This window comes from Hippocampus zosterae, chromosome 4 (assembly GCF_025434085.1).
Source record: "Hippocampus zosterae strain Florida chromosome 4, ASM2543408v3, whole genome shotgun sequence".
Classification (NCBI taxonomy): Eukaryota; Metazoa; Chordata; class Actinopteri; order Syngnathiformes; family Syngnathidae; genus Hippocampus; species Hippocampus zosterae.
Window position 1 is genome coordinate 6461608 of NC_067454.1, and position 27437 is coordinate 6489044.

The 27437-nt window shown below is 43.0% G+C and overlaps 1 protein-coding gene and 1 long non-coding RNA gene across 2 annotated transcripts in view; both read left to right on the plus strand.

Annotated features, from left to right (window-relative positions):
• LOC127600033 (collagen and calcium-binding EGF domain-containing protein 1-like) overlaps positions 1-24591 on the plus strand; it is a 29807-nt gene extending 5216 nt beyond the window's left edge. The window contains exons 3-11 of the mRNA XM_052064380.1: positions 18381-18433; positions 19572-19706; positions 20344-20481; positions 21489-21610; positions 21689-21809; positions 23322-23461; positions 23619-23654; positions 23914-23949; positions 24134-24591. Of these exons, the coding sequence (XP_051920340.1) occupies positions 18381-18433; positions 19572-19706; positions 20344-20481; positions 21489-21610; positions 21689-21809; positions 23322-23461; positions 23619-23654; positions 23914-23949; positions 24134-24319 (967 nt within the window). The 3' untranslated portion in view covers positions 24320-24591. The remainder of the gene's footprint in view (positions 1-18380; positions 18434-19571; positions 19707-20343; positions 20482-21488; positions 21611-21688; positions 21810-23321; positions 23462-23618; positions 23655-23913; positions 23950-24133) is intronic.
• Positions 1-27437, plus strand: part of LOC127600074 (uncharacterized) — an 84584-nt gene that overhangs the window by 17594 nt on the left and 39553 nt on the right. The window lies entirely within an intron of this gene.

The window sequence follows — 27437 nt, forward strand, 5'->3', positions numbered from 1 at the left end:
GGCCACTCGTGTGCATGTTGAGTCTCCCTCCAAATGTTTTAAATTGTCAGGATGACGTTACATTTTTGAATTTTTTGTGTGTGTATGTGTGGCTAAATGCTCTCAGCTGTGGAAAGCTCTCACAATTTAAGAGAAGAACACGACAACAAGCGCTTTTGTTTGAAATGACTCACCCTAAAAGTAGACCCCACACACATGGAGTAATTGAAGACAGCATAAACGCGTTAAGATGTAAGTTCGAAGTGGAGTCGGACGTCTCGCAGCTGTGAAGCGTAAGTGTGATGGCAGCATGCTGCTGCAACAAACAGGTGAATAAACAAAACAAAACACCCCCCCCCCCCCCCCCAAAAAAAGAACGGAGCACAACATGGGACAAAATTGTACATGGAAGAAAAGGGACGACAATAATGGCAAATAATGATGGAGTTAGTGGAAATGAATGAATGAATTAATTGACAATTTGTTTCCACGATAGTATATAAATATTTTTATAGTCTTTGTAGTGATTACATTCTTTACGGGGGACAAATAAGCAACTTATCACCTATGGATGTAGTAAGGTACAAGAACAATAATATATGAAATAATATGAAATAAACTATGAGTAAAATGAACAAAATGAATTCATTTAGCCATTCCTTTATTAAAATTGGTTAATTAAAATGGTTTATTCACTTTTCTTTTTGTTTTTTTTAAATTCAATAACTCTCAAAATTGTGTTGGTGAGAAATCAAAGGCATGGATACTTTTGAAATAAGTCATTTGCCCAAAGACAGCTGGGATAGGCTCCGGCAACCCCCGCGTCCCTAGTGAGGATTAAAGTGGTTCGGAAAATGAATGAATGAAATTATGAATGATCCCCAAACAGGATATGGAGTCTAGAAAATGGATGGCTGGTGTGATAAATCAATTCCAATAATAAAATAATGAATGAGAACAAATTTTTATGCATAAAATAACCTTCTTTTACATACTGGGAGCACATAGAATTTCTGTGTTGGAATTGTGCCTTTAAGGGGCGTGGCCTAATTAGGTTCAGGAGCTGGAGTCTGTTTGTGTCCTAGAGCAGCTCCTTGCAAGTGATTTCCATTTGTGTCTTGGAGTTCGTGTCAATAAGCGGCTAAAAGTTTATCGCGACTGGCTCTATTTGCCCAAATGCTAAATTTTTTCCCACTTCCCTCGGCTCATTTAATTAATGTTGCTTGAAAGCTAAAATGACCGCGCTCACAAGTCGCAGTGGATGAGAAACAACAGACATTTGGATCTCTTAACGACCTCTAAAGAGCCTCTTCTTGTTCGAGACTTGGGCGACGCAAGATTGACATTACACTCTAACCGCAACCACTTCCTGTCTTGACTCATTAGGGCGCCCGTGCAGGGTTTCCCTCCCATGAACATGGCCAGGAAGCATTCCCATGCAAGTGAAGTCTGGACTGTGTCGCCATCAGGGATACTTTAGATTCACATCCACGTCCGTGTAGGAATGTCTGCCAGGAGTTTCCAGCCTAAAGGAAGGATTCTGTGCTCGCTGTGCGTGTGCTTTGTGAGCTTGCGTGAGTGTGTGTGTTGGCGTATCCAACTACTTACATGTGCCGTTTAAGATTTTTGATGAGCAGTCAGCAATTGTTATTGACAATGTTGTTTTTTTCCCCAGGAATAATGTATTTTCTTCTCTGTGGCTCATTTTATACGATAACCTCAGGCCAATATTTCTCTCAACATGACATATAATACTCCAAATACAGTATTTCCATTTTCTCTCATTCGTGTCTATTTCCACTCATAAATGACCAAAAACAACCTCTCTTCGATCCTATCAGTTTTCTTTCCCACATGTAAAGTGTCAAAATGTCAAAACTGAACATGGTTCACAGACCACAGGGCTGAAAGGTTCTAAAAGCAACTTTGTCTACTTTATCAACTACGATCATGACAGGGACAATCAAGCAGGCTACAGTATGACATCTGAGACAACTGAGCATGCTTAAAGGGGACATATTGATCAAATTTACTTCCTGTGAAAAGATGTGTTGCTAGCTGCATACAAGTCTGCCACCCACAAGCTAATTGGGCACAAGCTAACCGCGTACAAGCTAACTGCGTACAAGCTAACCACATATGTACTCATACGTGCGAAATGGACCGTCTTATCTTATCGAGCACCAGATGTACTGTTGTTGCCAATAAATTTTTTTCGCTCACAGCGACATCAAACCACATCAAAGAAATGAAAGCGCCTTTGTCTTCGCTTAACTTGGCCCTTGACAAATGTAGGTGGAACACAGCGTTTGATGAAAACTTGGCTTCTATTCTGCACTCGAACAATCACCATTCTTGGCGGACGATCTTCAAATGTTGCGTGTTAGTTAATATCTGAAGAAGTAATTGGAAACAGCTGTGTGGAATGCATTGTGGTTGTTTATTACCATCCATTTTGTTGTTGTCTTTTATTGTCTTTTATATTTGAACGAATATCAATTCAAGTGGTCGAGGTAGCTTGGGTTCTTAGCTTAGCTTTGAACTGATCTTCCACATTGTTCACCACATATATGACTTATTGTCCTATTGCCTGTAAAACCGCCTTGGCAGAGGTGATAAATAGCAGAAACCCCAACTGAAACAAAACAAAGACACTTTTTGCTATCTCTGTGGTGATTGTGGTCTTTTCCAAACATTTATCTCATAATTTAGTGACCGTACAACCTATTATCGTGACCACTTGCGTGCTCATTGTTTTGTGCGTAAAGTACCCTGGGAAACACCAATGCGGTCGGTGAATGTTGTTATCGTTGGCTCAGTTTTCAGACTTTGAGTGCATTTTGGATTGAGACTCCTTTTGTGTTTTAGGAACCCATAGTAGGTTAGCATTTCGTCAAACGTAAATAATTTAAAGGTGACATTTACTTTTTTCTATTGATTATATACAAAGTGGTGTCAGGAATCGCTACCCAGCCATCAAGTGTAAAATTAGACAACCAAGTTCAACATTTTTTGAGGTGCATAGCTCCAAAATGGGCAAGCCTGGTTTGCCAAATTGTGTCACAATTCAGGTTTATTGCCATAATATCCTGTCTGAAATCATGTCAATGCCAAAAGCTAAGCAGAGCTGCATTGAGTTTTGTTGGATGCGCAGATTTTCACTAGAAGACCACGTTAGCTTCTGATAAAATGCAGACGTGGTTGCTGACTGTCGACATGGGAGTGGGCTTCGGGTGGGGTGGGTATGTCTGATGCTTGTGTGTCACATTCATTGACACGCGTGTCAAGTGCTGCCTCCACCAATGGAAATACAATCCATGGTTTTACTGTCGTTATGGGCCTCGTATTTCTCTCTTCAGACACAGTGCTGCTCGAAAACAAGTAGTTATGCGTATCGTCACAATAATCGAGCTCTGCCCTGGGTGTCGTAATGAAAGTAATACACGCCGTTGGGCCTGCTGCACTGGCTCATTTACATGAGGCAGGACTACCTTTTAAAAAGTAGCTATTTTCAAAGGTGCTGGAAAATAGAATGGTGAGTGTGATGTCATTCTTAATCCTTGGTGTATTTTGGCGGAATCCGTGCTCAGAAGGACAGACCCAAATTGGTCCGTATCTAAAAAGTACCAACTTGAGTACCCATCACGATTATAAGACACCCGGGAACTGTTTTAAACTGTAGGAAAAATGCTGAAAAGGTCATTTTCAAGTGGTTTGTTATGTAGAAACAAGCATTTTTCATGTCTTGTGAATGACTTTTTTTTTTTTTTGGTGGTTAGTGGTGGCTAACCTCAAATGTTCCTTAGAGACGGGGACAAAGTGGGCACCGATACTTTATCTCCAGTTGCACAACTTCCTGTCCCCAAGCGCTCTGATGTGTCAGGACAGAAACACAATCCAGACGTCCTAGTAGCCGCGGCGTTAACGTCGGGTCAGGTGGGGTAAACGGTGAGCTTCGCAAGTGTCACACTTGCGCTAAGCAGATGAGGTCATCAGAGGTTGTCGGTCAGGCGTAAATCTCGTCCTTTGGGATGAAGTGTCGAGGGCTGCAGGCAAAGTATACATGCCCTCTTGACTTTAGTCCCCATCAATAACACGCAGGGAAAACAAAACCAGAGTGTCTCGAAGACTTCCGCCAAGGTTGAATTAGAGTCGTTTGGTTCAGTGCCAAAGTATAAAACCTCTGACGTTTGAATGGATTTATGCACTTTCGATCCATAGTGGATTTACTAGTAGCCAGTTGTCGCAGGGGCTTTAAGACGAACTACCGCACTCACATCCACACTTACTGTATGGACAATTTAGTGCCAACAATGAACCTAACGTGCGTATTTTTTGGAGTGTGGGAGGAAGCAGCTAAACCTGGAGAAAACTTGCAGCTTACCCACCGTGCAGCCAAGATTCCTGCATTATCCTCTGAGAAATTATGACCAAAAATGAAAGGTCGCAGCATTTTTATTTTTTGAAAATTTTGTATTTCGAGGTAGTATCAGAAACTACTTTCAGAATCAGAATCAGAATCGCATTCGTTCTGATTGTTTACAATCCAAGAATATCTGAGGACGCTACCCCTTGGTGCCTACATATACAAATGTTGCTTGCCAAGGCATTAAAATGAATCAAAATAAGGATAGTTGGAAAACGAGATCTATATTCTGTCTTATTTTATCTATTTTGTACAAGTACCGAAATGTACATGAGAACAATAAACAAAATGGGTGAAAAGAGTGAGCAGTTGTTGCACCTTATGTGAATGAAATTATATTCTACTGAAATTCAAGCTTTATAGACAGAAGATCAGCAAATACTTCACATCATTTGTCACTGTTCTATATAAACTGCACTGATATAAACTGCACAGGGGGGGCAGGACGGGGGAGGATGGGTCATTTTTCTGAAGAAATTTCACTGACACGGAAAGCTGGAATACATTTTACTTGATCTGTCTACCTTTGGAGGTGGTATCAGTGGCCACTTTACACTGACCCTTAAAAGTTGCCTTTTTCTTCCCTTTTGGGGGTTGCTTCTATATGTAAGCGGCGCGACCGCGGACCAAACTGGCATTATTCTGCCTTTGGATGTCATATCAGAAGTCACGTTGACATTGCCTATAAATTGTGCTTATTTCTACCTACGTGTGTGTGTGTGCGTGTGTGTGTGTGATGAACTAAAAAGTGGTCCCCACAAAACACATAAACCGGTCTGTGTGTGTGTGTGTGTTTGGTGGGATTGTGAATAGGCCTTCCGCCTTGGAAGGTAGTATCAGACGACCCTTTTACAATGCCTGTAAATGTTTTCATCTACCGTTTTTTTTTTTTCGGGTCAACAATTTAAAACTGCACTGACACATAATTGGGGAAACAAAGTCGACCCCAAAATCTCTCTTTGGACTTCGTAGCAGTAGCCCCTTTTATGCTGTCTGTTAAATCCATGTATTATTCTTACCTTTTTTTTAATGTCAATTCCTACCTTTGTGGTATAATATCAGAATCGTCTCTCAGACTGGTCGTGAAAGACGACATATTTCTGCCTTAGTTTGAGTTGCTCTTCAACACGGAACACTAAATGTGACCTGGAAATTTTTCGGCTTTGGAGGTTGTATTAGAAGGCTCTTAGACAAACCATATAAAAGTCAAACATTTCCACTATTTAAAGTTAATGTCACATCTTGGATTCCCCGGTCTTGAAATGATCCCTGTAAAGTCACAGAGGCAAGATGAAAACTGCTCCCAAATTCATAACAGTTATTCTTGTTCATAAAAGTGACGCGTCGCTGAACTTTAGGGCATCACTAAGGGAGACTGTGACAAATACACCAAGTGCGTGTATGTGTTTGCTTTTTATCACGCCGATGAAGCGAGATGATTCCACACAGAAGACACCCACCGCCCCTTTACTTGCCTCCTTTGTTTTATGGCGTTACACTTGGCTTTCACTTCCACTCTGAGCTCGTAAACACACACACATCGGCGTCCATTCATGTCTAGTAGCAAAATGAGAGCAATTGTAATGAGGCTTTGCAGAAGGTCTAGTGGGGAGGGTGGGGGGGCTTCACGGTAGATTAGAATGTAAACAAACAGAGCTAATGAGTTGTCCAGCTGAGCAAACCGCACTGGGGGCAAGACAGGCGAACAAGACATTTGAAGCGTAAACAGAAAAGATAAAATGACATGAAGACCAGCGATGAGTGACAGGCAAACTGGATGCAGAATGACGAATGAAAAGATTTCACACCCGCGACCCACACGCGGGTAAGCAGTTCAGAAAATGAAATAGTAAAGTTCATCTTCAAACCTTTGAGTTAGCTCATTCCCTCTGCTCTCATGACAAATAAGAAACAACCCCCCCCCCCCCCACCCCAACCCCGCACTGTAAACAGTTGGCAAACAGAAGGCGTTTTCGATCCAAAATGGTGTGCCGCTACTGTCTGATGGTGGATTGGCTCATTACAACTCCTCAGCTGCTGGCAATTTAAATGGGGGGGTGGGGGGGGATCAGACCCCAAAGGAAAAAAAAAAATCAAACAACATAACACAAACTTGGCGGTGAATGGTTTGATTCCAATGGACTTTAGAAGTTATTTTTGGCATTTAATAAATTAAAATCATCTTTATGCATACAATCTGTTTCAATTATTCTTCTAAAACACACCCCGCCCAACCAGCAGGATCATTTTCCATTTTTCACATTCCAAACATCCCAAACATACGACATCAAACCGCGAAACAGTTTGTGTTTTGCATTTGTTTTGTTGCTTTTGTCTTTTGTTGTTTGTTGTTACTTTGTGTGTACCCGATGTGGACTGTTTTCAGCGTTTTTGGCCATGACATTCGTCAAAAAGAGAAGAATCTGTGCTTGGTGGTTGTGCCTTCTCGGCAACACGCGTGTACCATCACTGATTTTCATTGAGAGGAATGTCGGCGCTATTCGACTGTCGTTGCCGGTTAGCCCCAACGTGCTGGGGGTTTTTTTTGCGCCTGTAATGGGCAGCGTTTTTCACAGCCCCGTTTTGTTTGGCGGAGATGTCGGCGCTGTTGGACGGTCTGCGCTGGTGCGGTTGGATGGATGGCTTGTGGAGTCGAGGATGAGGAGAGAGGAGTGTCGGCGCTGAGCGTGGATTCATGGTTGGAATTGAGAGTCGCCGCTTGGAATTGAAACGGATTTACATGAGATAGGAGAAGTGAACCAACAATCTCTTTTTTCATCAATGGACGCTACAGCTTCTTGTTTACTTCCAAACTTGGCTTGGAGCAGACGTGTGCACATTTTGAGCATGACGTCTCTGACCCACTGGCAAAAGGACACTTGGATTCTTTCCTCTTTCATCTAGGACTGCTTCCAAGGACAAATAGCAGCCGCGGCTAAGTTCAGCTTGTTTACGATCTTGCGTGTTCATGTTAATGATGTCAGAGACGGGATGGGGCAGGATGAAATCCTTCTCAGAGCGTGACACACGTGCTTCTGTCCACAGTGAACAGAAACTCACAGAGAGGCAGAAGAGTTGGTGTGAGAGGTGGTGGACAATAAGAAAGGCTTGACGTTTCAAGAAATCTTTGCAATCATGAAAAACTGTATTGGAAACAATTGTAGCCACACCTTCATCACCATCATCGCGACTAAGTTGGCGCACTTTCTCTCCCCACCCCAAAAGTTTTTTTATGGCAAATTTTTAAATCCATGCACCATCTTCCATTTTGTCATTTTGTGGCACAGGAGTGCAAATAAAAAGTAGACGACGAGTGACAGATTAATGGAGAAGGTGGAACGAGACGAGGGGAAGTAAAAGAGAAGCAACTCAAAACTCTGGGGGGAGGCCGTCATCAACGTCTGGTGCAGAAATCGGAAAACAAAGCCAACGAAAGTGGAATAAAATCAAACATTGACAGAATTCAAGAGATTTGTTGTGTCAGGCTGCCGTTCCGTTTGTTGGATTGGACAACCCCCCCATCCCACCCCCACCAACCCCCCTCCACCAACGGCGTGTATCTTTGTTTCATCTGGATGAAGAAATCCCTCATGCTTCCAGAGTACTTTTATTTTTGCATTCCCAAAGCCGACACGTCACCTACTTTGTGCGTATCCGCTTGTCTCTTGTTTCTTAATGGGCCCTTTGTTCATCACGTTACGTGAGCTTTGGATTTTTCATTATAATGTTTTTTTTTGGGGGGGGGGGGGGGTTGGCTCTTGTTTTTAAACTTCAGTTAGTTTTCGTTTGTTTTTTTTAGAATGGGTTTGCGAGTCTGTATTCGTTTTTAGTTTTTGGAATGCTTTGTTTTAGATTTAGTTTTATGGATATAATATCCTATTCTAGACCATGCGGTCTCCAGGTCCGGTCCTTAGCCCTAACACACCTGATTCAAACAAGGGGTTGTTCATTTGGGTGTGCAACGTTCTTTTTTCCACACTGATCTTTGTCGATGAGGTCCCAGATCATTTTTCTCACACTTGCTTGATTTCTCTTGAATGAATTCTTCCTTCCTCCCGACCATCCTCCAGATCTTTTGACAGGGCCCTTTGTGTTGAATTTTATGTCTTTAATGGAAGTCTAATTGTCTTGGAAGGGGTTGTAGACTTAGAGGAGTGTGACCCCCAACAACACACACACACACACACACACACATAAAAACAACAGTCATCTTTTTCTGATTAGTGTGCACCTGAACACCCCTCTGGGAAACCACCGTAGCCGCCTTTTTTTTTTAAACAATGTGGTCTTCATTAGCTGTGTTCAGGCTGTCAGTGTGTATCCATCAACACAACAAATCAGCAGGCCAATAAAACTCACTGTAACTACGCTGCTGCCATTGTATTGTTTGCCTTGTGCAAGCAAATTGGGGCACTCGTCTCAAAGTGTCGTGTAACACAAGTGCACGCACTGTGCTAGAATTTGAGAATGCATGGCTTCAAATAAAACACATTAGCTTAGCCTGTCGCTGAAGTGTCATGGCCCACAGTCTATGCTTTGCTGCAGCGTTACATTTTCTCCTTGCCTTCAGTTTTCTCTCCACAGTCTCCATTTAGCTGCGATCCCCCGCTTCTTGTTACGCTCTGTCTACTCTTGCATAAAATTTCTATAACATTTGAATCAATGTTTGTAAAGGCAAAATAAGCCGACATGCTAACATTAGCGAATGTCATGAGCCTTCATTTCTTGACTTCAACATTTTTGTTTTGCTTTTTTGGTGTGTTTTTATTACTAACAACTAACAACCACCACAGATTGGTACCTGTCACTTTTACTTGGTATGAGTGCTTCACGTGTGGGCAATTGTGTTTGTGTGTGTGCGTGAGCGTTTCATAAATGTGAGTGTTTCACTCGTGTGTGTGTGTGTGTGAGAGCGGGTTTCACTAGTGTAAGAGTGTTTAAGTGGAGTTTGAGAGTGTTTCAATGTGTTGTTAAGTGAATTCCCTTGGGGGAAATTGTAGCTTGTTTTGTGTATCCCGCCCCACACACATGTTTCCATCTGAGCACGCTTGTCTGTCAAGGTAGGATGTCAACACGGCAATTCCCAGCAGACAAAGACCATCGTGTGTGTGTGTGAGTGTGAGTGTGTATGTGTGTGTATGATAGTAAGATGCTCAGAGGGTCACCGATGCCAAATTCTTGCGGTGACACCAAGCCCTCTGTGGGGTCAGGCACACATTCCAAATGCTCATCATCTCCGAGGAAGTCCCACTCACTCATTCTCACAACTTCTCAATTCAACTTTGGCTGCTTTTATGGGGGCTTTGTTTTTTTTTTTTTTTCTTCAGGTGATCTCTGCTGCATGCGCCACATGCATGGATCTGCTACACTAATCGATAAGTGTAATTCTGTGGAAGTACAGTGCATGCTTTTGCTGATTTCCTTTTTTTTCCCCCTTCATCCAAATGTCCACTGTGGGCAGTATATCAGCTAAGGGCACATCGGCCTCACACTCCTGAAATTCAGCATTCGAATTCTGGCGGACTTGTGATGAAGTGATGCCTCCATCAGTGAAAATACAATCCAAGCTTTCACTGTCTTCTTTTGTACTCGTAACTGTTTTTCGTGTAGATCTTTTCAGTGAGAGGATTCAAAAGCTTTATATAACAATACAGGGTGTCTGAAAAATCCTTCCACAATTATTATTATTTTTTTTTTTTTTTTTGAGGCATGATTTAGCATTTGACAACTTGGCTGAGCAGTTTGTGTCAGGATATCATTCCTTTGCCCACGGCACAGCAATTGACATTGGAGCAACATTGCAAAATTGCAGTCTGGCAAGAAGTATTTCTGTCCCAATTATACCTGAAATGAAATACTGTCGAAACAAAGTAAGTGCATAGTGACTTTTGTGGCACCCTCCATCAAATATACAGAAGCATAAAAAAATGACAGTTAATACAAACCACCAAACAAAAATAAATATCCAAAGTAGAGAGGCCGTTCAAAGCTCAAACTGAAGTGCACAGTATTGCACAATTTGGGGGGACGTATAGCGAAGCTGTTTGTCCGTTGCATGCACCACATGCACAGATCCACTTACTTGAAAAGTGAAGTGAGTGAAGTACGGCATCTCCCACTGAAAATATTTTATCACTGTTCTCTTCAGACTGTGTGTTGCTTGCGAACAAGTAGCCGCTTGCCTTGCTGCAACACCCTACTGAGGCGTCGGGTGATCATTGACTCATATGCGAGGCCCATTTCTGAGAGACAAGAAAAATAGGGTAAAAAGTGTGCAATAATTCTCGGTTCTTGTTATATTTTACCCAAATTGTACCATAGAGGTGTGACGAAGACACCTGGGATCTGGTTTAAGAAAGATGGGAATGTGATAGACAGGTGACACCGGTGCCGGAAGCGAGGCGAGGCATCACATGGGAAGTGAACCAGGAAGTGCGGGTCAAACGTGTTTGGCGGCGGAAGCCCATCAGGACCTCCTGCTCGACTCGCTCTTGTCAAAGCTTCCTCTGTGAGGCGAAGCTCTGATGTCTCCCAAGAGGCCGACGTCCTGGAAGTGCGCGGTGGGCTGGCAGGGCAAATAAACAGCCAGAAGGAGGCCTTGGAGGAGGTCTTGGCGTGTAACACCTTCACACAAGACGAGGTCTTGCGCGGTCTGTAATTAGGAAGCAACACCAAAGAAGCTGCAAAACGCTGCTGTGGGAAAGTGCCTCATAAAACCTGCTGGTTGGTTTTCATCTGTAAATAATAAGAGTTGTAAAATGACACAAAAATACAGTGAATCACGTGTCTATTAGAATCGGTCAGCTTTATTGAACACAAATGTAACATAATTGAAAAAAATTGTGTGCGTGTTGTTCATGTGTGCCCTACGATTAGCTGGCGACCAGTTCAGGGTGTACCCAGCCTATCGCTCGAAGACAGCTGGGATAGGCTCCAGTACGCCTGCGACCCTCGTGAGGATAAACGGATCAGATATAAGATCAGATATACCGGTAGTTTATTTTATCACAGAATTCAATTGTCTAAACTAAAATTGTAGCAAATGTGCAAGACGTGACAAATTGCATCTACAATGACCAAAAAAAAAATAGCAATGAAAATTAAAAAGAAAGAAAAATGAAAACACAATACAATTTAAAAATTTTTTAGGAAGACTTAATTTTCACAAGGCGGCCCGGTAGTCCAGTGGTTAGCACGTCGCCTTCACAGTGCAGAGGTACCGGGTTCGATTCCAGCTCCGGCCTCCCTGTGTGGAGTTTGCATGTTCTCCTGCGTGGCTTTTCTCCGGGTGCTCCGGTTTCCTCCCACATTCCAAAAACATGCGTGGCAGGCTGATTGAACACTCTAAATTGTCCCTAGGTGTGAGTGTGAGTGCAAATGGTTGTTCGTTTCTTGTGTGCCCTGCGATTGGCTGGCAACCGATTCAGGGTGTCCCCCGCCTACTGCCCGAAGACAGCTGGGATAGGCTCCAGCACCCCCCGCGACCCTAGTGAGGATCAAGTGGCTCGGAAGATGAATGAATGAATGAATGAATAATTTTCACAATAGTCTGGGAGATTGGAGTGGTGCCCTTGTTCGCCAGACCTTTCTCCTTTTGACATTTTTTTTCTGGCGTTTAGTTAAAGAGAAAGTGTACTGCATGAAGATTACAGATTTAAAACCTCATTGGTAAATGCACACTCTAATATACTCGACATACTGAATCATACTCGGAAAAACTAATTGCTCTGGCAACATGACATTAAAAAAATAAGCCTACAACTTGCTTTTTGTTTCTTTTTCATTTAGTTTAATTTTGACAAAATCGCTCTGCATGGATTTAACAGAGACATCCTTGGAAGAAATATGGAGAGACAAAAAAAAATATGGAGAAACGTTTGGTAAGAAGAATGTAAATCCAAGGGAAACAAATCCTCTCTGGCGGAGGTACAGATCCAAATATTTAAAAAATGGTCCCACAAGATGGGGGGGGGGGGAATATATATAGACCCGTCATCTATAAAACACACATTAATATTTGAATTACAAAATCTGACAGTGCAATCCATCTTTACAAGAGAATCGGCAAGGCCTGTTTAGCTAACACAACCACGACACACACACACATTGGCAAAGATTTTTCCACACTGAAAATCAAGAGTTTCTTGATCCGAACTCACAGCATCTGGAGCTTGTTGTGCACGAAAACCGACGACCGCACACTCAACATTGTCAACACGACTGTAAGAATATGTAAATATTACACCGATATTTCATCAATTGGTTTTCACCAATGCCAGAAATTGGGAAATAACACGCCATTTGTCCACATCTACTGATGTGAACATGACAAAATGCTGATGTTCGATAAATGAGGATTCTCTACAGGCCGGTTGAAAGGAAGGGTGGGGGGAGGTGGGGGGGGGGGATTACATGTGTCCCAATACTGCACAGTGCATTAGATGGCACAGGAAAATGATACTATTATATACTATTGTCATAAAAGCATATGTGATAGTTGATACTCCAAATTGGTTGCCAGCCAATCGCAGGGCACGTATTGATTAATAACACCTAGGGACAATTTAGAGTGTTCCGTGAACCTATCACGCGTGTTTTTGGAATGTGGGAGGAGACCGACATACCCGGAGAACACCCACGCAGGCGCGGGGAGGACATGCAAACTCCACACCAGAAGGCCGGAATGGAATCCTGCACCTCCGCACTGTGAGGCCAACGTGCTAACCCGTCGGCTACTGTCTAACATGGCGTTGTGCATTTAAATTAACCTTGAGGATTTTTGGGGGGCAAATACAAGAATGAGAACACCAGATATTGATCAAACTTTTTGATATTGCTCCCTTCAAGTCCCCACTAACTTTCAATCAGGGTTGAATCAAGTCTCTCACTCTTGCTCCTCACTGTGTGTGTGTTTTTTTTTTTACATACCATGTGAGATAGGCTACCTTTAGAATAAACGAGGCATTACGTGACTCAGTGATCTGCTGCCTGTTCCCAGCAACACATCACGCCAGCTGTCGGGGGGAGCGATAGGGAGGATTTGAGATCGTTCAACGAACAAGGAGCACAAATCCCTCTCGGTGATGAATGCATCGGAGGGGGTGTGATTGTCTACAGACTAAATTGACCTTTCACGCGGGTGTTGGATGGGGGCCAGTGTGGACGGGGGTCTTGAACATCTCATCTCTAAGCTTCAATGCCGCCATTATTCTGAGTTTTTGGTGCCAAAAGCAGCAGAGCACCACTTCAGGAGACGGGTTCCAGAGCTGGACCTGGAACACTTGACAATGTCGATGAAGGCTGAAAGATTCACAATTCAAGTATGTCTTTGCTGTAATGGGCAGCCCTGTGTTACAAAATGGTGATGATTTTCAGTTCTTTCTAAGCTACGCGTCCAGTCATGACTCTAAATAGGCTAAGTAGCGTGGAATATGGATGAGCATGCATTTTGTGCGAAATTGTTGAAAACTTTGTTCCGTCATAAAGAAAAGATCTGCTTTTAACCTGAAAGGGGTTGCTGGAGCCTAGCCCAGATTTCTTTGGGCAGTATGCGGGGGACACCCTGAACCAGTTGCCGGCCAATCGCAGGGCACACGGAGACAAACAAACATCTGCGCTCACACTCACAGCTTGGGACAATTTTAGAGTGTTTAATCACCCTGCCATGCATGTTTTTGGAATGTGGGAGGAAACCGGAGTACCCGGAGAAAAGCCACGGAGGCCTGGGGAGAACAAGGAAATTCCACACAGGAAGGCCGGAGCCGGGATCGAACCCGCGATCTCTGCACTGTGAGGTCGACGTGCTAACCATTCATCCATCGGACCGCCCCAAGTCGTATTTAATAATTAGATTTAAGAGGCACAAGCGAAAGCTCTCGGACGCCATTTTGAGAACCAGCGGAGCAGACTGTATCTTGAGAAGGACGTATGGACAATCTGCTCTCGTCCCAAAAGGGTTTGCAGAAACCCAAGTTTTGAGGACCAACTGAAAGTCCTTAAGACCGGAGGGTAAACCCTGCTCAAGGCGGTTGACAATATCAAGATCCGGCGTTGACAGTTCCAAGTTGACCGTAACCAGAAGCAGGCATTAGCACTCCATTAAGCAATCTTGTCAAATAAGCACCAACGAGAGAAAGAACATCATGTTGGGGTGGGAGTGGAGGTTAAACGCGCTGCGGTATGGGGACCGCGAATCCGGAGCTTGTAGGAATGATGCCAGAAATCCTAGAAAGAAGACGGTTAACCCACAAAACCATCAAACGTGAAGACACACGCGTGCACGTGCACACAAACACGTGCGCGCTCGTCGCTGTGTTCTGGAGGCCTGTTTCCTGTCTACCCGACATACTTTCACACAGCAAAACAAAAACACACGGGTCAGCTCTCCTGCTGCCCTCATCTGCTCGTCCAGACACCACGGCTTCCTGCGCGCTCTCCGCCAGGAGCCCCCCCACGGGACACGTTGCAGACATTGATGCAGAACTGCTGGCTGCCGGATGACTACGTACACCTTTGTCCCGCAGATCATCGTTCATGCGCCGCTTTATCACAAAAGCAAGAAAAAAAAATGATTCTGTACGTGGACCTTTTTGGACACTTCATTCGGGATAGTTTGTTCAGCTCATCGGTGTGTTTAGCGTTTGGCTTTGATTTGATCGAGTTTTTTGACCGTCACTTGAAAATGGTGTGGATCTTCAACCAACGTAGCTGCCAGGTCATGGGAGGAGCAACTAGGTGATGGGCGGTATTACTACCGACAGCAAAGATAATGATGGAGTAACCTACATACGGCGTTAACATCATTGCTACTTGCAAATGTGCACCATCAAAAGACGCCACGATTGATTACTGCTTTCATCCGGTGGCTGACGGCTAGTTATTAGCGGATAAACAGCTCATGTTGTGAGGATAAGTGGATCGGAAAATGAATGAATATTTTAAACATGCTATTACCCACATACGGGCGACCCGGTAGTCCAGTGGTTAGCACGTCGGCTTCACAGTGCAGAGGTACCGGGTTCGATTCCAGCTCCGGCCTCCTTGTGTGGAGTTTGCATGTCCTCCCCCGGGCCTGCGTGGGTTTTCTCTGGGTGCTCCGGTTTCCTCCCACATTCCAAAAGCATGCGTGGCAGGCTGATTGGACGCTCTAAATTGTCCCTAGGTGTCAGCGTGAGTGCGAGTGGTTGTTCATTTCTGTGTGCCCTGCGATTGGCTGGCCACCGATTCAGGGTGTCCCCCGCCTACTGCCCGGAGACGGCTGGGATAGGCTCCAGCACCCCCTGCGACCCTAGTGAGGATCAAGCGGCTCGGAAGATGAATGAATGAATGAATGAATGAATTACCCACATACACTTACACCCAAATTGCTAGTGGTGGAGCCAACCCTGCTTTGCGCGGTTTTTCACTTATCACAGCAGGGTCCCGGTCCCCGTTAATTGTGAGAATGAAGTATCACTGTACTGTATATAAATCACTAAACAGTTTTGGGAGGGATAGTCCACACAGGGAGGCCGCAGCTGGAATCGAACCCGGTACCTCTGCACTGTGAAGCCGACGTGCTAACCACTGGACTACCGGGCCGCCCTTGACGGCTAGTTATTAGCGGATAAACAGCTCATGTTGTGAGGATAAGCGGATCGGAAAATGAATGAACGAATGCATGAATATTTTAAACATGCTATTACCCACATACACTTACACCCAAATTGCTAGTGGTGGAGCCGAGTCTGCTTTGCGCGGATTTTCACTTATAACAGCAGGGTCCCGGTCCCTGTTAACTGCGAGAAATGAAGTATCACGATACTGTATATAAATAACGAAACAGTTTGTGGAGGGATCTTTCTGTGCGGCCCAGTACCGAACGGGCCCTGGACTGGTACCGGTGCTCGGGGACCACGACTCTAGATAATGTATGTGTGCAATCTACTAAAATATTATAAGTTTTATAAGTAAGACATTATAAGTCCCTTTTAAGGTGTTCTGCATTGATTTCTGAACCCCCCCCAAAAAGTAGTTTTTTTTCTATTTTAGGATGTTGAAAAGAGTCCCGCCTCGGCCTCACAGCACGCGTGTCTCCTAGAAGTCATTCATTCATTCATTCATCTTCCGAACCGCTTGATCCTCACTAGGGTCGTGCGGGGGTGCTGGAGCCTATCCCGGCTGTCTTTGGGTAGCAGGCGGGGGACACCCTGAATCGGTTGCCAGCCAATCACAGGGCACACAGAGACAAACAACCATCCGCGCTCACACACACCTCGGGACAATTCAGTATTCAGTCAGCTTGCCATGTATGTTTTGGGAATGTGGGAGGAAACCGGAGCACCCGGAGAGAACCCACGCAGGCCCGGGGAGAGCATGCAAACTCCACACAGGGAGGCCGGAGCTGGAATCGAACCCGATACCTCTGCACTGTGAAGCCGATGTGCTAACCACTGGCCTACCGGGCCGCCCTCCTAGAAGTGATGTCATCCGTAATAAAGAGCACTTTCGGCTTGATTTTACGTGGCTTGTAACATCAGAATCACACTGACTGGAATCTTCACGTCACGTAACCTTGCGCTGGTTTTAATCTGAGCGGCGTAAAAGGTATGAGTTTCTCCCGCGGGACCCGACTCCCATCTGCAAGTCATTACCTCCAATGACTGATTTGTCGACGGAGTCAATGAAGTAGTGACAATTTTCATCTTAACTTTCACCCACCTGTCTCCACCTCGGTTTAGGATTGAAGCGACCCAATCATCTGGTTCTCATCAGTTCAGGCCCGTCTCGGCGGTTTATGGGGGGACTCTTCACTCTGGCGAGTTGGGGTGATTTAGAGTGACGTTGCATGGAGGTTGCAGATTAATAAAAGGCAACTTGACTTCTCGGACTAATTCACACTCTCACGCGTTTCCTCCCCTCGTGTGCGATATTTGTTGTGGGGTGACGTCGCTTGAGTCATTTCCTCTTGTGATGTGCGTAACATATGTTGGGCCACATGTGACAAATGCTCTAAATCACTCTTAGGGCGTAATGGCTTCCATAAATGAATTAAAATGGATGGATATTTTTAGAAGCGCAGCAGACGTTTTTCAAGCATTTGCACGATCGGCGTTGTACAAAAGGATTTCGGGACCACACTGAAAGGGGCGGGAACGAGTTGGCATTTTTTGTTTCCTAGTAATAATCCAGATTTATTAGCTTTGAAAAATGTTTCCTAGTATTTCTACGTAAGGCAATATGACCGAGGATTTAAACTGACGTCAGAAGTGTGAGGCAGATTCGCTAACCACTCCGCCGCCATTAATGTGCGTTCCTGGGGACACAGGCAGTAACTTCATCCCTATAAATATTCATAATACTCTACAGGGCTATAATTTGACTCATGATAAAAAATAAAAAAAATGTTTTTTGACACGCTGTGTCTTGATATCTACGATTTATCCGTTTTTTGTGTTTATATTGCACTTAATTGAACGGCCCGGTAGACCAGTGGTTAGCACGTCTGCTTCACAGTGCAGAGGTACCGGGTTCGATTCCAGCTCCGGCCTCCCTGTGTGGAGTTTGCATGTTCTCCCCGGGCCTGCGTGGGTTTTCTCCGGGTGCTCCGGTTTCCTCCCACATTCCAAAAACATGCATGGCAGGCTGATTGGACGCTCTAAATTGTCCCTAGGTGTGAATGTGAGCGTGGATGGTTGTTCGTCTCTGTGTGCGCTGCGATTGGCTGGCAACTGATCCAGGGTGTCCCCCACCTACTGCCCGAAGACGGCTGGGATAGGCTCCAGCACCCCCCGCGACCCTAGTAAGGATTAAGCGGTTCAGAAAATGGATGGATGAACGCTGTTTGGTTTTTTTTTTCCTCTTTCTTCTTTCTACCTACATTCTTGCTGCTGGAGGCTGTAAATTTCCCCAGTGTGTGACTAATAAAGGATATCTTATTGTTATCTTATAATATGACGATATCAATACTCAAACCTTTTTTTTTTTCTCTTCTCAGGAGAAAATGTTGTGACGGCTTCCGGTTTGTGATGGGCCAGTGCATACCTGAAAGTAGGTAAAACACACTTTTTCCTTCTCTCTCTCTCTCTGTCACACACACACACACACACACACACACACACACACACACACACACACACACACTCACGCATTGTGATTCCCATGCTCCCATGTCATCTTCCCATTCCTCGGCCTTTATTGCTGGGAAACATCCAAGGTCTGCAGGCCATATTGCTCCAAAGGATTCCACATCATTGGCTTTTTGTCACTATGGAAGGATGACGTGAGCCAAATAAGCTCACTGCTGGCGTCCACAACAAAAGCGGCCTTGGCGGTTGAACTCGCATTTGTGCTTCATTGTTGTGCTTCATATGGAATATACAGTATCATCAATCATCGGGTGTTTTCTTGTATTCTTAAGAAGGGATTGACTGACAGTAAATACATTGAACCACAGATAAAGAATAAAACAAGACCGAGGGTGTCTTTTTACCCACTGGAGTTCCACTATGAAAGAGTTGCAGAATTGACAGGAAATACAGTAAAAAAAAATTGTATTGAGAAAATAAATTAACAAAGAAATAAATATTAAATAATACATGCTATAAAATAATGGCCTACTGTATGTTAGTTTTTTTTTTGTTTTGTTTTGTTTTGTTTTTTTTGTCCTCAGGATGCCGGCCACCTATGCTCAAATTCCACCATGATAATAAAATGGGCGGCCCGGTAGTCCAGTGGTTTGCACATGGGCTTCACAGTGCAGAGGTACCGGGTTCGATTCCAGCTCCGGCCTCCCTGTGTGGAGTTTGCATGTTCTCCCCGGGCCTGCGTGGGTTTTCTCCGGGTGCTCCGGTTTCCTCCCACATTCCAAAAACATGCGTGGCAGGCTGGTTGAACACTCTAAATTGTCCCTCGGTGTGAGTGTGGTTGCGAATGGTTGTTCGTTTCTGTGTGCCCTGCGATTGGCTGGCAACCGATTCAGGGTGTACCCTGCCTACTGCCCGAAGACAGCTGGGCTAGGCTCCAGCACCCACCGCGACCCTAGTGAGGATCAAGTGGCTCGGAAGATGAATGAATGAATAATAAAATGTATCTTGGGTCGAAAAATACTCACCCACTTGTAAGTCCTGCCTGTTCCATTATTTTTAACAGCTCCCGCAATGTTTTTATTGTTTTTTTTTCTGCACAGGCGTGGACGTGTGTGCCGAGTCGCCGTGCGAGCAACAGTGCACCGACAACTTCGGACGTGTGGTGTGCACGTGCTACCCGGGCTATCGCTTCGACCGGGAGAGACACCGCAACCACAAGTCTCCATATTGTCTTGGTCAGTTGCGCTACAATGCCTCTGCGTAAGCCTGAGAAGGAAGATGTCCGGTGGGCCGGCATCCCTTGGGGCTGATCTGGTGCTATTTCATTATAATTTCCCTTAAATTTATCACGAAAGACCGTCCCAAGGTTTCAAGGAAATAGCCCATGAATCCATTTACAATATAGGCATTAAACAGGAACAGTCAACATCAGTGGCAGAGCAGCGTGTTTATTTTCACACCATAGCAAGCAAGCAAACAACGCCGATTGCATTGTTTTTCATGAAACCTTGACTATGGATGCTATGACAAACAATGCCTTTTCAGTTACAGAGGGCTTTGGGAGCAAATAGACAAAGTCAAAATGCTACGGTCGAATTTTTTGTGCCAGGCTAGTTATATACAAATTAAGCGTATCTGACATTATATGTTTTGGCTGGTTTGTGTTTTTTTTTTGGGCAGGGGGCGGTGTTGGGGTCAGCTCACACTTAAGTGTGGTCATTTGTTGCTCGATAGATATTAAGAATTAGGGGGAAAAGGAAAACAACTTTTATGAGTAGAATGGAACCTGCTGCTGCTTTTTATTTTACAGACTACTTTTGAATTGGTGGTTCCAATTAAATATTACAATGTCCATTTTTTTCTTTTGCGCAGACATCGACGAGTGTGAGGAGTCAGGCGGCGGCGTGTGCGAGCACGAGTGCGTTAACACGGTCGGCAGCTTCCTGTGTCGATGTCACAGTGGATACATTCTGGCTCCCGACCAGCGTTCCTGCATCGCTTTGTACAACCGTAAGATGCTAAGACATTTTAGGCTTCTGACATCATGGTATAAGATAAGATGAGATATCCTTTATTTGTCCCACAATGGGGAAATTTACAGCCTCCAGCAGCAAGAATGTAGGTAGAAAGAAGAAAGAAGAAGAAAAAAAACAACAAACACCGTTCAATTAAGTGCAATATAAACAAAAAATGGATAAATTGCACTGCTATTTACAATTGTCTTTCACATCATTTAATTATTATTATTATTATTATTTTTTTTATTATTATTATTTTTATTATTATTATTGTAGCATTGAATTTTTTATTTTTATTTTTATTTATTTTTTTGTGTAAAATTATTTTCCTTGCATCGTTTTTATTTTATTGTATTTTTTCGCAATTACAAATATGATGGCTTGCGCTATATATGACTAGTTTACTTGTGTGTGAGTATATAAAATGGCCTGCATTCATTTAAACAAAACACGCATGTGGACTTCATTGATGGCAGGTGCACGTCCTGCATGTGAAACTAAAATTTTGCACTATCAAGATATAAAATGCTGGTGCATGTGCAGTAGACATGTAGTAATTCTATATATTTATATCCAGCAGTGAAGCAGCTGTATGTTTTGATGTAACTCCGAAGCGTGAAGTGCAGCTATAAATCAACGCGTTGTGTGTGGCTCGCCAAAGGCGCAGCAACATGTCGTACGAGGAATTCATCATATATTATTGGGGGTGTGGGTAGGTGGGGGGATCACAGCATGGTGCTCATTTGTCAACGCAGATGTGTTGGATTTAAAGCAACTGTGTGGAAATTTCTTTTTGACTCGGCGGGTCCACCGAAGCAGACCGCATGACACGAGCTTTGATCTTGTGCGAATAAACATGACATGATCTTTAGATTTGGGCATTATAATTACGGCAAAGTATCAATTATAGAACAATGTGACCAAGCTGTGTATGACTTAATGAAAGCACCGATAAGTGATTGTTTCATTTGATTGAAAATGTGTTGTGCTGGTTTCCAGTGAGCTCATCGGGGAAGTCGGACACGCTAATGAGCGCGGATACCTGCTCGTTTACCTGCCAGGACTTCATCAACATGAAAAGCAATCTGTTGCAAATAAAACTGCGGTTGGCCAGTTCGCAGGTAGCCTTGGTGGAGGTCTCATGCTGGTTGTAGTTGATAGTTGTTTTGTTAATCCAGTTATGCTTGCTGTACTTGCAGCTTGGTGAGCTCCTGGCCAGTCGCAGTGACAAACCTCCACCTCTCAGGAAGCTGGGAAAAAGTTCGGAGAGATTATGCCGTCCTGGTCTACCTGGACCTCCAGGACCACCTGGGGTCCCAGGTGACGCCTTCTACATCGCTAATATAGCCCACCGAATTTATCCCCCAACCTATTTCCATATCTTTGTCCAGAATTGACTTTTTTTTACATCTACTCTACCTTATTTTCCTGCCTCATCCACCTACCTACAGACCTACCTAAATGGTCTCCCTAATCCACCAATCTAATGTACAGACTCACTAAACTACCCACGTACTTCAACCTGGTATAGCAAACTACTATTCCTAATCTAATCTACTGTTATATCTCGCCGACTTGCCTACCTACCTACCAACCTACATACCTGCCTACTGACCTTTATGTAACTATTGTACCCACCTAGTCTATCACCCCCCCCCCCTCCTCCCTCCTTACTGACCTACCAAAACAAAATGGTTTGTTGATTTTACTCAAGGGATGGCACGGTGGTCAACCCTTGTAAGGATGAATGGATTAGAGAAATGAATGGACGGATGAATGGAATTTACTAAATTTTAATTTGTCAAGTAGGTGGCCCGGTGGACCAGTGGTTAGGGCAGGGGTGGGTAAACTTTTTGGCTCTGGGGCCGCATTGACTTTTAAAATTTGACAGAAGGGCCAGGTCAGCACGAGCTATGGTACATAAAAAAAAAAATACAGAGGTCCTAGGTGGTCGAAAAGATCCCCCCCCCCGTTCTGCAACTTAATCAATGCGCCACCTGGTGGTGAAAGGCCTGTCATTACAAGTCCAATTGAAATGAAAATCATTCACATCGAACCTTAATTGTGGACCAACCTTCGGCGGGCCGGATTAAAAGGACCAACGGGCCGGATTCGGCCCGCGGGCCATAGTTTGCCCACACTGGGTTAGGGCATCGACCTCACAGTGCAGAGGTCGTGGATTCAATCGCAGCTCCGGCCTCCTTGTGTGGAGTTTGCATGTTCTCCCCTGCGCCTGTGTGGGTTTCTCCGGCGACTCCCGATTCCTCACACATTCCAAATATATGCGTAGCAGGTTAACAGAACACTCTAAATCGTCCCTAGGTGTGAGTGTGGCGCGGATCGTTGTTCGTCTGTGTGTGCCCTGCGATTGGCTGGCAACCGGTTCAGGGTGTCCCCGCCTACTGCCCAAAGAGAGCTGGGATAGGCTCCAGCATCCCCCGGTACCTTTGTGAGGATAAAAGCGGATCGGAAAAAGACTGAATGGATCTGTCCAGTGTCTGCGAACAATAGAATGATCTGGATTTAGATGTACAGTACAGTCTCTTTGGAAAAAAATGGATCCAACATATACTTGAGTAAACACAATTTTTTTCTTAATGTAAATGTATGCATCTCACTATCTCTATCTATCTTCCTCGCCCTCTCTCCATTCCCACCTACCTTTATTATCTCCCTCCCAACCTCCCAACTGACCAATCCAACTACCTATTCTACCCATCCTACTCCTGAACCCACTGCAAAACCTACGATCTAAATTCCTGCTTAACCTACATCTCTTCCGACCACCCGAATCTTCAAATCACCTAACTTACCAAAATACCTCCTCCACAGGACACCCAGGGGGGCCAGGAGCTAGAGGGGACCCAGGCGAGGGAGGCTCTCCAGGGCCTCGAGGTCCCCGGGGGGACATTGGACCCATGGGTCCAGAGCCTGATCTAAGGCACATCAAAAGAGGCCGCAGAGGACCAGTGGTAAATAATAAAAAACACAAATATACCAAACAATACAGTACTGTATATAGTGTACAGTCCTGCGTGTAATTGAAATAATATGCATGTAAATGGAAAGCAATCATTTTGCATTGACTTGGGAAAAAAAACATAAATTTGTGTTTTATTCTTCATGCAGGGACCACCCGGGGCCCCCGGAAAAGACGGTTCAAAGGTCAGTTCAACATCCTAATATACACATATATAAAAACAATTTCCTCACGTTCATATCCATGTATGTGGCCTGCTGCCCCCTAGTGGCCAATTCACCAGTTACAACAACATCAAACAGCAGCTCAAAATTAACCAATGACTGAGTCTCAGGGTCAAATACTGCTTTTGTATAGACTGCACATAATGCTCGCGTCGGTTCTGTGATTTTCTTTTTGGTTGTTGTCGCTAACAATATTGTATGTACAATTTGCCATTTTCAGGGTGATAGAGGAGCTGATGGTCCCAGTGGACCCCCTGTAAGTTTGTTTCACATTTTAATGCATTATAGATTATGCCATACATCCATACATTTCCCCACGTTTATTTCTGTTAATATTAACATTGTATCATTTTTAAGGCCCAAACTGAGCATTACTTATCTCATGAAGACATTTTGAACAGTCATTGCCCACCCGTAAATCCTCGCGATCTGTTTGCCAGGGCCCTCCAGGCTCCTTCGACTTCCTGTTGCTGATGATGGCCGACATTCGAAATGACATCATTGAACTGCAGGAGAAAGTGTTTGGAGACAAGAGGGGCATCTCGTTGGACTCTTTTCCCTCCGGTGGGGAGCCTGATTTTGCCGAGTGGGGGTCCGGCCAAGGGGATCTTATGTTCAGCACCTGAACTTTTTGAATGCTGCTGGTGTCATTATTTAAAAACATAAAGAGGACTCCTGAAGGACACAAAGGACTTGAAAGGACAAGCCTTCCCCATCCTCTCTCCTCCTGCTACAGGTTAGCATGCAAACGGAGAGTCTCTTTTCAAAATAAAACGAGGTTCTTTATTGACAATGTGCAGTGAGAGGGATTATTTGTTCAATAAAAGAAAGAAAATGTCATATTGTTATGAGAAAGCGTGTCAGTATAATGACAATTGGGTCTCTTTTTCAAGAAAAACTGGAGAGAAAAGAAGCGATGAAATTGTCATAAAATTCAGAGAATAATTTCAAACTCAAGTTACTATTTTATGCGATACCTGGTACATGAAATGATGAGACAAAAATCATATTACAATAACAAGTGTAAGTACAGAATTGAAATATCAATAAAATCATAAAGTCGCCATCATGTGAGAAAAATAGATTTAAAAAAGATTGTATTTTTATAGGAAACGCATTTTTGGTGTCACGAAAAAAATGTTTCAAGAAAAAAAAATCAAATCAATTTTCTGTTTGTTTTTTTTCATCAACCTATTTTTTCCTTAATCTTGTTCATTTTTCGTATATAAAAAAAATCATATTGTGCTGTTTGGTGACTCGGTGTTTACCACACAAAACACGATCCAGGGGAAGCGAAGGAGCGAGTTTTCTCAGGAGATCAGAAATTAAATGATAAAAAACCAAGTTAAAGGTGAAGAATAAAATGCGAGTGGACATGAAGACTGGGAAACAATCTCCAATCAGCTCGACGTCCCTGAAACTACAGTTGCGCATCTGATTCAGAGATTTTAGGTCCAGCGGACTGCTTGCTAACCTCCCTGGACATGGCCCTAAGAGGAAAATTTGTCAAATTGAGTACGTTGGAATGGAAAAAAAAAGGTCCAAAAGAGCCCAGAGCAGCATTCGAGCAACTTAAAGGTGAATACCAAGGTGACGGTCCATCAGTAACAGATCACATCATCCATCAATGTTCGAGCCAAAGTGGACTTCAAGGAGGAAAAGTTTGGAACAGTTTTTTCCAACACCAGTGTTGGAAAAAACCTCTTTAAAAATATTTGTCAAGCTGCATAGTGACAAAGATTCTGTGTAGGATATATTGAATCTCAAGACAATACAAGAATGGCTAAGAACAAAACTATGGACTTTTCTGAAGTGGCTTTCTTTGAATCCTGATCTGATCTGATGTGTGTGTGTGTGTGTGTGTGTGTGTGTGTGTGTGTGTGTGTACATGTGTGTGTGCGTGTTCTCCTTTGCATCTTGTTTACAAGAAATGTATACAGTATGTCATTTGAAGGGCTGAAATAGGAAATCCCTTGCGAGCTTTTTTGTTTTGTTTTGTTTTTAATCAGAATGAATTAAATAACAAACAAGCACAGTGTACTATTTTTATCGCAATGGTTATCTGATGATGGGGGGGGGGGGGGGGTTCTGTGGGGGGGGGGGTTGCGAGGCTCATTAGAGTGGTCCGGAAAATTTTTCAAGATAAACATCCAAAGGCTATCTGAGAAGTTAAACAAATAACTTACTCATCGTAAGGAAAATGACATTTAACTTTGTACCAAAATGTGGGAAGCAAAAAAAAAATCTGTCAGTACGTAAATAAAGACTCAATTAAAATGAAACCCCAAAAATTTGTAATTACCGTAAATCAAAATTTTATGAAAATAGTTGGGAAAGAAAACATGAAAATGTATTTCACTTATAAGTTAAATACAACCGAACGAAGCTTTGGCAGTAATTCTGTTGTTTTGTTCCCAATTACCACTGAAATTAATATTTGATTTTCAATTTTATATTTTTCTTCTTACAGAAATATAACATTTCTCTTTTAAAATGATGATAAAAATATTCTTCCAAAATTGCAGTTTTTTTCTTGTCAGAAGACGACCTTTTGTACTCTCAAAAATCTATGAGTGAAAATCCTATTCTGGTGTTTATTTATTTATTTTTTACTCGTAACAATTGAACGTTTTCCCAAGTGTTTCACAGCTTTGAAAATATATTTTAAAATGTACGTTTGTTCTGGTAATCTTTTTTTTCCCATTGAATTAAAATGGGGGGTTTTTTTGGACGAAAAACAACTTGAGTTTTGTAAAATTATGTTGTTTTTTTCTTTTGACTGTACAGGTACACTTTTCCTTCAACATTTCATAACTTTGTTTCATTTGTCTCGTTGGAAAATAGCAACTTTTTCCCAACAAACAAATTTAAAAAACTACTCTATATTATGATTTAATTAGATTGTTTTTTCTCGTGACATTAGAATGCTTTTCTCAACCCTATTATATTCATCATAAAATGTATTTACAAGTCTTATTTCTTTTTAGATACCGACATAAAGGAGATCTAATAGAATTATGGCATTTTTTCTTGTGTAGAATAAAACTTTATTTTTGTAAAATTACGGTTTTCCATCCTGAACATACAATGCTCTTTGTAAAAATCTTTTTGTATTTATTTTATTTATTTCTTGTTTTATTTCCATTTTTCTTCATTTGTCCCTCGTATTTTTTGGTTTCGACCAGAGGATGGCACTACAGTGCACCACCACCACCACCCATATATGTGTATTATCCTACCATTTTTTTGGTTTCGTTTTATTTTATTTTTTTAAGCAAGTAGGTTTTCATTCTCAGAATAATATTTTTTATACTCTAAAAGTGCTACTTTTCTCTATACATTATTGTAAAATTCTGACATTTCTTCCTCTTCAAAGTTTGATTAAATGTTCTCCTAACATAATAACTGCATTGAAAGTTCTTGTTTTTATTGACTTTTTTTTTGCTGCAACAAATACACCTTTATTTTCCACAGAATGCTCAAATTTTTCACAAGCTCCATTTTTACTCCGTAAAATCTCGTGCAGGATTTTTCCCTTTAAATAAGCAGATTTTCTTATTGTAATATTAGAATATCTTTTTTTTCCCTTTTACGCTTTATTGATAGAATGGACCATGTACGTTTTTGTTCTCTCGATTACTTACCTTTTTCTCAAACTTAACTTTATTCCAGGGGAAATTTCTTTATTTCTTCATTTCAATCGTTGATTACTTTTCTCTTTAAAAAAAAATCACGATACATTCA